This window comes from Chrysochloris asiatica, unplaced genomic scaffold, assembly GCF_000296735.1.
Source record: "Chrysochloris asiatica unplaced genomic scaffold, ChrAsi1.0 scaffold00004, whole genome shotgun sequence".
NCBI classification, from domain to species: Eukaryota; Metazoa; Chordata; class Mammalia; order Afrosoricida; family Chrysochloridae; genus Chrysochloris; species Chrysochloris asiatica.
This window is the reverse complement of record NW_006408522.1, coordinates 32,795,386-32,808,365: the sequence shown is the minus strand read 5'-3', so window position 1 is coordinate 32,808,365 and position 12,980 is coordinate 32,795,386. Positions and strand designations below refer to the sequence as shown.

Sequence of the window (12,980 nt, the reverse complement as noted above, 5' to 3'; positions counted from 1 at the left end):
ATTCAAAGGCATCAATTCTTCTACGATCTTCCTTATTCACTGTCCAGGTTTCGCATTCATATGAGGTTATTGAAAATACCATGGCTTGGGTCAGGCGCACTTTAGTCCTCAAGCTGACATCTCTGCTCTTCAACACTTTAAAAAGTTCCTGTGCAGCAGATTTACCTAATGCAATATGTCGTCTGATCTCTTGACTGCTGCTTCTGCGAATGTTGATAGTTGATCCAAGAAGAATGAAGTCCTTGACAACTCTACTCTACCCTATATAGTTGATATAAGTTGGAATCAATGAGTTAGGTTTGGTTTAATCTTTTTATTTACTTTTTCATTGTGAACTGAGTGAAGGTTTACAGAAAAGATCATAAGTGTTACATTCAACAAATCATATGCTTCTTTCATTCCATCATTGCAATCCCCTCTATGCAACAATAGCTGTCCTGCTTCCTCCATGTGGTTACCCAAGTACAAATATTCTCTTTCAAACTCTCACATATTTACAGATATATAATATATATATGTTGTTGTTGTTAAGTACCATGGAGACAGTTCTGGCTCATAGTGACCCTGTACAGGGTTTCCAAGGCTGTAAATCTTTATGGGAGCAGAAAGCCTCATCTTTGTCCCGTGGAACAGCTGGTAGTTTCGAACTGCCAACCTTGTGGTTAGCAGCCCGATTCATAACCACTGTGCTACCAGAGCTCCTTATAATATATATATATATATATATATATATTCCTCCCATTTAGCCCGTGTCTCTGTCCATGTGATGGTGGTGGTTATGTGCCATGGAGTCAGTTCTGACTCACAGTGACCCTGTACAGGATTTCCGAGGCTGTAAATCTTTATGGGAGCAGAAAGCCTCACCTTTCTCCCGTGGAACAGCTGGTAGTTTCAAACTGCTGACCTTGCAGTTCACAGCCCAATTAGCTACACACAAATCACTGGTGTTCCAAGGTTGTCTATATATCACTGTTTACCTCTATTCCCTTTAGCCCTTGCATACCTCCCTGTGTCTTCACTCATCTTCATCATTCTTCTGCTAAATTCCCTCTTCTTATATATTGCCCTCCCCATCACCTAAATTAACATGTTTTAATCTTTATAGAAGCAGATTGCCACATCTTTTTTCCCTAGAGCTGGTAGTGGGTTTGAACCATTGACCTTTCATTTAGCAACCGAGTGCTTAACCACTGCACCACCAGGGCTCTTTCCTAGAACTACAGAGGTATACTATTTTGCCTATAGCCATTTTGGGCAATGGGTTAAAAGATTAAAGGAAACTGTTCCATAGATCACAGCGTACTATTAGCATCTGTGAAGGTAACCTTCTTTAGAGAAATGGGCAAAGTGATGGCAAGGAAAATCTGAGGTAACCTTCAAGGTCAGCACACATGAAGAAAAGACAGACAGAATGCTTCATTAGTTCACGCTGCACCACGGATCTACATGTCTGCCCAGACAGACTCTAGGCAATACTGAAGACTGAAAAGCTGGACATCAGCTGTCTATACTGCTACTGTTCCTTCCCTAGTCTCTTACAGGTTATGAGGCTGAATCTCCTTTTTCACCTCGGATTTTAGAACTTAACTTCACATCTAACTATACAAAATGTGGTACTCAAGATCAGAATTTTCCTTAGCTGCCACAATAGAAATTAGGAGATGATGATGGGGAAAAAAAACAAAAACAGGACCTGCTTCTATCTGGTGACAATAACCTTCAAATAGGACTGAAGAGTCCCTGGTTTTCTATCTAGTTTTCTCACTCTAAGTGTATTCTCACTAAAGAAAGCTGTGCTCTGGCCTAAAAAATTTAGATCCACCTTTTTAAGGAAAATCAACGCCAGTTAAAATAGCATATAACTTCTCACTGTCTCCTATCTCAATATTTTAAAGTCAACTATCAAAGTTTGTTAACTTTTAAAGACTCCCCACAGAAGAGACTTTAAATCATTTCCCCTTGATTTTCATAACGACTACTGCACAAACATAACATGATTTTAAAAATAAAACAAAATACTCCCATTCAGGTATAAGACATCTTTGCGGGGTAATAGAAATGTTTTTACATCCTGACTGGAGATAGTTATACAGATACTAGTAGGCATACCCCGATATAATTTATCTCCAAATTTTTATTATGCTTTGCTTTAATGCGCTTTGCAGATTTTGCACTTGTTTAAAAATTGACGGGCTTTTTGGTGTGTTTTTTTTCCACAAACTGGAGGTTGAGTAAGTCTATTAGCACCAGTTTTTCAACAGCATGTGCTCACTTCATGTCTTTGTGTAACATTTTGGTAATTCTCACAATATTTCAAACCTTTTCATAATACTAGTGCACATTTAACAGATTATATTATAGTATAAGCATAACTTTTATATGCACTAGGAAACCAAAATATTTGTGGGACTTGATTTATTGCAATACTCACCTTTACTACAGTACTATAAGGAGCTCTGGTAGCGTAGTGGTTACGAATCAGGTTGTGAACCTACCAGCTGTTCCACGGGAGAAAAATGAGGCTTTCTGCTCCTGTAAAGATTTACAGCCTCGGAAACCCTGTACAGGGTCGTTATGAGTCGGAACCGACTCCACGGCACATTAACTACCACCGCCACAGTACTATGGAACCGAGCCCACAATATCTCTGGTATGCCTGTACATTTTGTCAAAGAAATGAATATTTAAAATGGGTATATTTAATGGCATGCAAATTATACCTCAACAATGGCACTGTAGGATAAGCACTAGACTGCTAATCACATGGGTGATGGTTCAAACCCACCAGCCATTTCTTGGAAACCTATACAGGGTCATTATGAGTTGGCACCGACTTGATGGCACTTGGCAACAGCAAACTTAATTTCTTTAAAACCCTCCTTTGACTTTAAACTTTTTATCCTCACCATCTCTTCATCTCCTCAACTCCTTTTACTTCCAACCCTAATGCACCTCAGCTAGACAGTCTCCTCGTTCACATTCAACAACAATTTTGAAGCAATGTTCTAAGTACTGGAGACAGACAGTAAGCAGGGAGTGTAAAGTACAGCCTAAGACACGCTACAACAGGAGTAAGGGAAGGGTGCTATGGGAATGCATGAAGAGTATCTCACCTGGTTTTGCCATCACAAAACCCAATGTACCTCCATGTTCCCTAACTCTAAAATTCCCTTTCTGACCACAATATTCAGGCCTTCCAATAATGTCAATATAATGATTTTTAACCCTTCAAAGTTTATCAATTTTCCCAGAATTCCCATTTTGGCTTAGTTACATCCCTGTTCAAATTAGATTCCAAGATTAGCCACTAATTGAAAATGCTCCCTCGTTCCCTTTCTCCTTTCCTCCATCTATAACCTCCCTCCCTCAATCACTATCATTCTTGCTAAAATAAATTATTGACATCCATCTTCAGTCAGTCTTTCATTTAAGAGTATTTAAGTGTCTACAATATCAAGCAAGGAGCTCTGGTAACGTAGTGGTTACGAATCGGGCTGTGAACTGCAAGATCAGCAGTTCGAAACTACCAGCCGTTGCATGGGAGAAAGGTGAGGCATTCTGCTCCCGTAAAGATTTACAGCCTCGGAAACCCTGTGCAGGGTCACTGAGTCGGAACCGACTCTACAGTACATAACATGAGGATGACACATGACTATATCAAGCAAGGAACCCTGGTAGCATAGTGGATTAGGAGCTGAGCTATCAGCCAAAAGGTCAGCAGTTTGAATTTACCAGTTACTCCTCCGGAGAAAAATGAGGCTTTTCTGTTCCCATAAAGATTTATAGCCTCAGAGACCATATACCGGGTCACTATGAGTCAGCACCAACTCAGTGGCACACCACACCTCCACCACCACAATATACAGTACATACAATGACACATCAGCATGTAACTCAGCAAGACCTTGCCTTCTTGGAATTTAGGATCAGTGAGGGAGATATTAAATATGTAAATACAAGTCCTTCAAAAAGTTTGTGGAAAAATATTATCTTTCCTTTCCATTTTTTCACAAACTTATTTTTTGATAAGTACTCTGGAAGAAACAAACAGGGTGCTTTGGCAGAGGATGGTAACAGGAGTCCACCTTTTTAGACAGACTAGGAATCAAGAAAAAGTAGAGAAGAAATACTTTAGGAAAAGGGACAACAAGCAAGGCAAAGGCCTTTAAGTAATAATGAACTTAGGTTCATTTTAGAAACTAACAAACTAGGGTGGCTAAAATTGAATGAGAGAAAGAAGGAAAAAAAGTGAATGAGGAAAAAGCAACAAAAAATTGTTGTTGTCAAGTGCCGTCGAGTCGGTTGCAACTCATAGCAACCCTGTATAAGGTTTGCAAGGAGCAGCTGGTGAGCTTGAACCACCAACCTTGCAGTTCAAACGGCTTTGTAGTCTGGCACATTAAACCACAGCACCACACCAGGACAAATATATAAAAGTTTGATAGGATATTTGTACATGGGTATTTACCTTTACTGTAAAAATACCCATGTAGTATTTTTGTGGTAAAGCATACCGGGGATGAAATTATGAAACCATTACTAAACCCCTTAAGGGAATGAGTTGCTGGGTATGTGGGCTCAGAGCCATAGTCTCAAGGGACACCATGGTCAACTGATACAACTGTAATCCACAAACACAATGTTCTACGTCCTACTTTTATAAATAACGACTGACATATTGAAAATTCATGAGTGGCCATCTAAGATGCAGCTATTGGTCTCTCCCTGTGCAGAGGAAAGAAGACTAATAAAAACTGAAGACAATAGACCAATGGAACACTTGAACATCAGTCTCCACAATTCTGAGACCAGAAGAACTAGATGGTGTCCAGCAACCACTACCAACTGTTTCTGATAGGGATCACATTAGGCGTTCATAGATAGAATGGGAGAAAATGTGGAGCAAAACTTAAAATTATTTATAAAAAAAAGACTGAAGGAACCCAAGACTATGGCCCTTCGTTACCCTTCAGATCTGCAACTGAACTCATCCTCATGACTCAATTTTCACCCTAGCAGTAAGTAGATAGACATGTTGGGGAGCAACATTAGTGAGGTATGCACACCATGGAATGGTCAACCATTCAAGATCAAAAGGACTGCATTTACCTAAGGACAAAATTCAGAATGGTTAGAAAGAAGGTTGAATGGAAACAAGAATCACAAGGAGGATAGCTGATGTTACATGGAGAGGATTACAATCACTGAAATGAAACAAAGTATATGACTGTAAAACTGATGATCTGCTCTGTAACCCTTCACTCAATTAACAATTTTTTAAAATTATTTTAAAAATTAGGTGAACGTGTAAGGGCTGGGTGACTCAGAGTCTTACAAGACTTATAATGACTTTATATTTTATTCTAAGTATAATGAGAAGTCACTGAAGAATTTAGGCAGGAGAATCACATGATCTGATTTAGATTTTTAAAAACCATTATGTCTGCTCTGTGAAGAAAAGACTAGGGGCAAGAATGAAAACAAAGAGACCAGTTAAGAGGCCATTGCAGATGTTTTGGTTTGGACTAAAGAAGTGGTGGTGAAGGCAAAGCTGTTTGTGTTCAAAGCTATTATGGAGGTATCACTGCTAAGGCCAGGATAGCATATCTTTTGATTTGCCTTCCATTTTTCCCTACCTAAAACTTGGTCCTGCTTCTCATTATATGACACCACCACTAACATGCTTAAGACAAAAACTACGGATCCAGATGTCATCTGTTTCCTCCCATGGTGTGGCACTGTAGGATAAGCACAGGGCTGCAAGGTTGGTTTGAATCACAAGGTCAGTGGTTCAAAGTCACCAGTTGCTCCACAGAAACCCTGTACTGGATCGCTATGGGTCAGAAATGACTCAATGGCAACAACAAGAACAATCATCATCAACAAGTACTTTTATTCCTACCATACATCCAAAATCCCTCTCAAATTCATCCACTTCTCTCCATTTTTAGTGCTAGCTCTCTAGTGCAAGTCATCATCAACCATGGCTTGAGTTAGTACAGTAGCTTCTAAATTGTTCCCCAATTTGAAACACCTATCAGACATCCAAATGAAGCCACCAAGTAGGCAGTTGGATCTGACTGTGGAGCACCGAAGTAAAGTGAGCTAGAGAAATAAACTTGGGAACTAAATGCATACAGATGGTAGTTAAAGCTGCAGAACTCGATGAAGTCACCTAAGCAGATGGTATAGACCAGGTTAAGAGAAGAGCTCAGTATCATGCCAGGTTTCTTGAGAGATGGAGTAAAGGAAGAAAATCCAGCTAAAGAAGACAGAGAGGTTCTAGCAGTTCATTCTACTACCTTCTGGACCCAGTAAAACCATCCTCTCCTAGAAGCTACTCTGACACAGAACAACTCTCACCGCCTACCTGCTTGACTGCTCTTTTTTCCTAAATTTCTATCCCTGACATGCAATCATCCCTGTTCATCTGCTCATTCCCACTCTGTCTCTCTCATACACACACCTTCTTAGACTTTATCCACCCACCTCTTCTTCAACTGTCATCTCTACACTGATGACTTCCAAATGTCTAACTAAGTGCTGCTCAAAGTATGGCAGAGAATACTTGTGAAAATGCAAATTCTTGGACCCCTCACCCCAAACCTACAGAATCACTTTCCCAGGTGATTCATACACAATGGCTTTTATAAATGTCCAATAATTCATACTTATTATCTCACCCCAATTGCATATTATGTGCTATTAGGAATAAAAGAGCCTTCATGCGTGCCAATAACAAAAGAGGGAAATGATGTGACATCTAAGAAAGAGGTTTGATTTTAAAAAATCAAAAACTATAATCAGGGACAAGACTCAATGGACTCAGTAAGATTTCTCATCCATATTTATCATTTTTGTATTCCCTTGTTTCCCAATGTTGTTTTAAAATAAAAATTATTCAAATAGAAAGAACCTTTGAACTTGTTTTTCTTGCCAGCAAGGGCAAGGAAACCTGGGAAGTCAGTATCTCACTCTATGGCACGTTATAATTGATGACGATAACTTAATAAAGAAAAGGAAAGTCAAATTATCTCTGGAACCCTCAATTAGCATTGTAACACATGAAGCGTACTTAACATGATTAAATCATCACAAAAACCTATGTGCATCCATGTTCTCTAATTCTAAAATTCCCCTTTTGGGTCAAAACATTCAGGCCTTCCAATTGTGTCAATAGTATGACCTTTAATTCTTCAAATTCCCCCAAAATTCTGGTTTTGTTTACCTGTTTAAGTTTTAATTCGGAAGTTAGCCACTATGTAATTACTATATATAAAGATCCATTCCCTACCCCCCCAAATGGTTAAAATGCATAGGTCCTCACCCACTTATATCACCCTATCTTGTACTAAAGTCCTTTAAGCATTTGTCTTATCTGTGCCACCAGACTGTGAGTTCCCTAAGGCTGTATGTATTACACTTTTCTTTGTCTCTATCACAGTGCAAAGCCCAAAGCCTTACCCAAAGAAATCTAATATTTCTTGAAGGACACATTTACCACATAAATTCTAGATCAATTCTTGTACCATGATCTCTAATTCCAAATTTGTGGAGCTCAGATTTAAGAGGTTTTAATGTGCCACCTGGAAGGAATTCATATATCAAAAGTTTAAATAAATATTAGTCATCTTGGGCAATTTCAAACTACAATAACACTTCTAACCTAAGTGCACAGTTTCTTCACCTATTCTAAGATTTTCAAAGCAAACTAACATTAAGGCACACGCCTGGTGTAGTGCTGTAAGATCAGCACTGGACTGTGAACCACAAGGTCAGCAGTTCAAACCTACCAGCTGCTCCTCGAAAACCTATACAGGGTCGCTATGAGTCAGAACCAACTCAATTGCACTTAACAACAACATTAAGTCCAGATGTTTCAGTGGCTTCTAAACTTTTGCTATGTTTTCATTCCTTATCAACTCAAATAGATGCTTCCTCCTTCACTAATCAATCATGAAGTGAGATTCAACTGCTATTTGGGATAGAGGATGGCTAAAAGTAAGGCGCTGCTCTAGATTGTGGCTAATAAACCCTTACTTCAACTCTCTCCTCAGCTGGTTTCTCTTTCCTAGTTAGACTCTCCAGTCCCAGGGGTTGATTCTTATTTCTGTAGCTCACTCTGTTCTCTCATAAAACATTTAAGTGTCTACTGGCTTAAAATACTTAAGAATGCCTTTATTAAAATTACAAGCCAAAAAACTTCAGGAAAAGGTGCGTCTCTGAAGCAACAAAAACAAACTAATAATACTCTTAACAACATGCAGTACTCACTATTCGTATATTTCCTTTGAATCTCCCTCACTAGATATGTCTGGGACTTCCAGAACATTCCATACTATTGCCTTCCGTCCTCTTATCCTCCTCAGCCAGTCCTTTCCCAGTTAGCCAGTCTACTGATTCAATTTGTTCACGAACTCAGTCTTTCAAATAGATTCCTATACTAATTAATGATATTGTTGACTTGAAACATCTGGGAGTCGCATCTTCGCCTTTAAAAAGAGGTGACAGACAAAGGGTCTCTTCACAGAGCATTAGGTCTGGGGTTCTCAAGATGCTAGAATGAAGGCCTACAATCCCAATACCCCACAGCTTGCCATAAATTGACAGTGACAGCGTTCCCAGTCACCATCAGACCCCACCCAGTCAGATATACAACACAACTCCAGGTGCTGCCTTCTGTACTCCTGTCATCAAGAGGGGTTAGCACTACATCTGCCGGAAAATGGTTCTTCCTCTAATCCAGCATGAGATTCTACACCAAACCATCTAATAAAATAACCAGCTCCTCATACTCAGGATAGAGGCATGTTTGAGCTCGTTACGGCTAATAAATGACAGTCATTCTACTTAGTAGGTTTGGTCTGCAGGAATGTGGGCGATGACTAACTTTTTATATCTTGGCTTCCTTCCAGATGAATCCATACAACTCCCCCTACTCCAGAGCCGCCATAAGAAGTGAAGCCCAACATCCTCCAGAGCGTGGTAGGGAGGAACTGGGGAGGGGACAAAAGGAACTTGCCTACGAACACTTACAGATGCCAGTTGCTGAGGAGTCTGAGGTAACTCACTGCTGATTTCCATGCTCTCCGCACCGCCGGCCTCCTCGTCCGCCATCTTGAGGGAAACTGACGCCTGCAGTTCCCGACCCCCGGCCAGAGACAAGCAGAAACCTGTGGCAGGTCCAAGAGACCAGGACGACACTTTTACGACGGCCCCTGAAGTCGGGTTTGACGCAGAACCCAGGAGCGGCTTCCGGTCCGTTTCCCGGAAGCAAGCGTCACGAAGAGAAAGAGTTGGAGGGTTGGGTTCCCCCGACCCCGCCTTGAATTTCTTAGTCGGCTGTTTGGTGTCTTATTGTTGTTTTTGAGAACGGTGCTGGGAATTGTTGCATACACGACGTAAAGAACAAATTCAGCGTCCATTATGAAAAGAAGGAAACTACCCAAAGCGAGAACCTGTCCCGGGTCTCTTTCTGCCAATAAGGCAACAATAAGTTGCTCTGGGTGTGTTTGTCTCCCGACTTGTCTGCGGTGGTTCCTCAGACCAGACAAAATGAAAGTAGTCGATCTATTCTATTTCTCCGAATCTAGCTCGTCGGCATACTCACATAAGAAAACTCGGGCCCCAACTTTTGAGAGGGGAGGAGGCTGGTAGTAGCGAGGAAATAAAACTTGGGAAACATTAAGTCAATCAAGGGTAGAGAGAAGATAAACTATAGTGCATTCGCATTATGCGCTTTGGTATATTTTTCTAAAGTGCCATCGAGTTGAATCCGACTCATTAGCGACTATTAGGGTTTCCAAGGAGCAGCTGGTGGGTTTGAACTGCCGACCTCTTGGTTAGTAGATCAGTGCTTATCTTGCAGCGCACACTAGGAATCAATCCATGTCTGATATATTTGTTATTTTTAAGGACCATCGATTCGTTTCTGACTCATAGCGACCCTGTATATCAAAGGAACGGCTGGTGAGTTTGAACCGCCAACCTTGTGGTTCAAACTTACCTTGTGGTCCAGGGCTTTATCCCACAGATTCCTGGTGTGGCACTGTAGGATAAGCACTGGACAGAAAAGTTGGTTTGAACCTCAAGGTCAGCGGTCACTATGAGCCGGAACCATTTGAAAGTGTTTTTTGTTGTTGTTTTAAGGAAGAGACAAAGAATAATAAAGCTCATGACACTGGAACAAAAGAGGTGGAGAAGAAAAACGTTACTAAAGCCTATCATTAAAGTCCTTCCAAGTGCTGTGATCCAAGTTGATCTGAAAGAATTTATACACAAAATGCTCTGATTCTCTGTAGGACTTTCTACATACTCTATGCTAAACAAAAAGATTTACTGGGTGTTAAAATAGTGGTTTTCAGATTTTGTTGCCTAAGTCACAATAAGATTCGTTTTACCTCTCATTGCAGTAAAATTATGTGTGTCTGTATGGGTACTGAAACAAGTCTCCTGGAACGACCTTCATACCTCAGTGTTGTCAGTTGCTATGGAGCAGAGGTTATTGTTAAGTGCCATCAAATCAGTTCTGACTCTCAGCGACCCTGTATAGTGTTTCCAAGGAGAAACTGGTGGGTTTGAGCCACCAATCTTTTGATTACCACGTTAGCAGTCCAGTTCATATCCTATAGCACCACACCAGGACTCACATTGTGGAGCAGTATTCACCACTTAAGGTTTCCACCCTCCAAGGACTCCTGTTGTTAGGTGCCACTGAGTAGACACCGACTCATAGCAACCCTATGCACAACAGAATGAAACACTGCCCAATCTCACGCCAACCTCACAATTGTTGCTATCTATGCCTGAACTCATTACTACTGCTACTGTGCCATTCCATCTCAGTTAGGGGTCTTCCTTTTTTTTCTCCAGGCCTCCACTTTAACAAACATAACATCTTTCTCCAAAGACTGTTTCCTCCTGACAATATGTCTGAAGAATGAGAGATGAAATCTGTCCATCCTGGCATCCAAGGAGCATTATGGATGTACTTCTTCCAACACAGATCTGTTTGTTCTTTTGGCAGTCCATGGTACTTTTAGTATTCTCCTCCAACACTATAACTCAAATGCATCAATTCTTCTTGGTCTACCTTGTTATTCACTGTCCAACTTTCACATGCATATGAGGTTATTGGAAACACCATGGCTTGGATAAGGCCCGTTAGTCCTTAAACTGACATCTTTACTCTTGAACACTTTAAAGAGGTCTTGTACAGCAGATTTGCCCAGTGCATTTGATTTCTTGCCTGCTGCTTGCATAAGTGTTGATGGTTAATCAGAGCAAATGAAGTCTTTGACAACTTCAATCTTTTCTCCATTTATATAGATGTTGTTTATTGGTGCAGTGATGAGGATTTTTGTTTTCTTTACATTGAGGTGCAACCCTTACCAAAAGTTGTGGTCTTTAATCTTCATCAGTAAGTATTTTAAGTCCTCTTTGATTCCAGCAAGCAAGGTTGTATCATCTGCATATCACAGGTTGTTAATGAATCTTCCTCTAATCCTGATGCCATGTTTTTCTTCATATAATCCAGCTTCTTGGATTATTTGCTTAGCATATAGATTGATTAAGTATGGTGAGAGAATACAACAGTGGTGCACACCTTTCCGACTTTTAATCTATTCGGCATCCCTTGTTCTGTTTGAACACTGCCTCTTGGTCTATGTACATGTTCCTCATGAACACAATAAGTGTTCCGGAATACTCATTCTCCACAATGTTGTCTACAGCTTGTCATGATTCTCATAATCGAAAGCCTTTGCATAATCAAAAAAGCACAAATAAACAAACATCTTTCTGGCATTCTTTACTTTCAGCCGAGATCCATCTGACATCAGTAATGATATCCCTTGTTCCATGTCCTCTTCTGAATCCGGCCTGAACCACTGGAAGTTCTCTGTCAATGTATGGTTGCAGGCATTCTTGTTTATATCTTTAGCAAACTTTTACTTGCATACGATATTAATGACTCTTCCAAGGACTCTTATTACTTCAATATGATGTGATATTTTGCATTCTCTTCTAATATGCTTATGCATGGAAGAAAAACACTGGTCATATACCATTAAGTTGATTTCAGAATGAATATTGTTCCACACTTTGGGGGGAAAAGCCCTAAAATTTAACTTTGACTTTGACTTTTCTTCATTTCTTTGCTCCTCTGGTTCACTTTGCACTACTTCATCTCCTTCTATTTTTATCTTCTCATTTCCTTCAAGTTGCTCTAGAGTTACTCAGGTCAGCATTCCCCTGTGATTGTTGTTAAGTGCTGTTGAGTAGGTTCCAACTCATAGCGACCCTGTATAGGGTTTCCATGCATTATTCTGCAGCACCACACCAGGACTCCCAGCATTCTTCTAAATTAAATTGACTAGGAAATCAAGAAACAATTATGGAGCAGAATGTGGGACCCTATCCAGAGAAGCAGCAACACCAGAAATGGAGGCAGAGATGAGGACATGGAAAGACAGAGCAGCTGTCTTTCTAGAGGACTCTAGACTCATGGAAAGAGAAAGACTGTGTGCTGGTGACCAGAAGGCAGGCTTGCAGAATGTGCTCTTTGATTGTTTAAATGATTATATATTCTTGAGTGTTTGTGTGTACATCCCTCCACCCCGCCCCACCCCACCCCAATCCACCTCCCCCCCCAAAAAAAACAGAGACAGTGGAAGCAAATACTGTTGAATGATGATGCATGAAGGAAATTGTAATCATTGCAATGAAACGATGGTGTAAAACCGATGTTCTTCCATGTAAACTATCACTTAATTCACAATAAAAACTTAAAAAAAAAAAAAATCCACTTCATTTTGTGGTGTTAAAGCTTTCTCCCATGGTCCTGATCTTGCTCCATCCGACTTTCACCATTCGGTCCCCTGAGAGCACCCCTTTAAGGATGAAGATTTGCCTACAATGAAGACGTGAAGACCTGTGCATTCATGGCTCACAGTTCAGCCTCATTTTTTTTTTTTTTTGAA

At 40.4% G+C, this 12,980-nt stretch overlaps 1 protein-coding gene and 1 pseudogene across 1 annotated transcript in view; one reads left to right on the top strand and one right to left on the bottom strand.

The window, feature by feature from the left end:
* UBR1 (ubiquitin protein ligase E3 component n-recognin 1) overlaps window positions 1-9,187 on the bottom strand; it is a 205,747-nt gene extending 196,560 nt beyond the window's left edge. The window contains exon 1 of the mRNA XM_006831726.1: window positions 9,037-9,187. Within this exon, the coding sequence (XP_006831789.1) occupies window positions 9,037-9,117 (81 nt within the window). The 5' untranslated portion in view covers window positions 9,118-9,187. The remainder of the gene's footprint in view (window positions 1-9,036) is intronic.
* Window positions 9,188-9,733: 546 nt separating this feature from the next.
* Window positions 9,734-12,980, top strand: part of LOC102831647 — a 25,093-nt pseudogene continuing 21,846 nt past the window's right edge.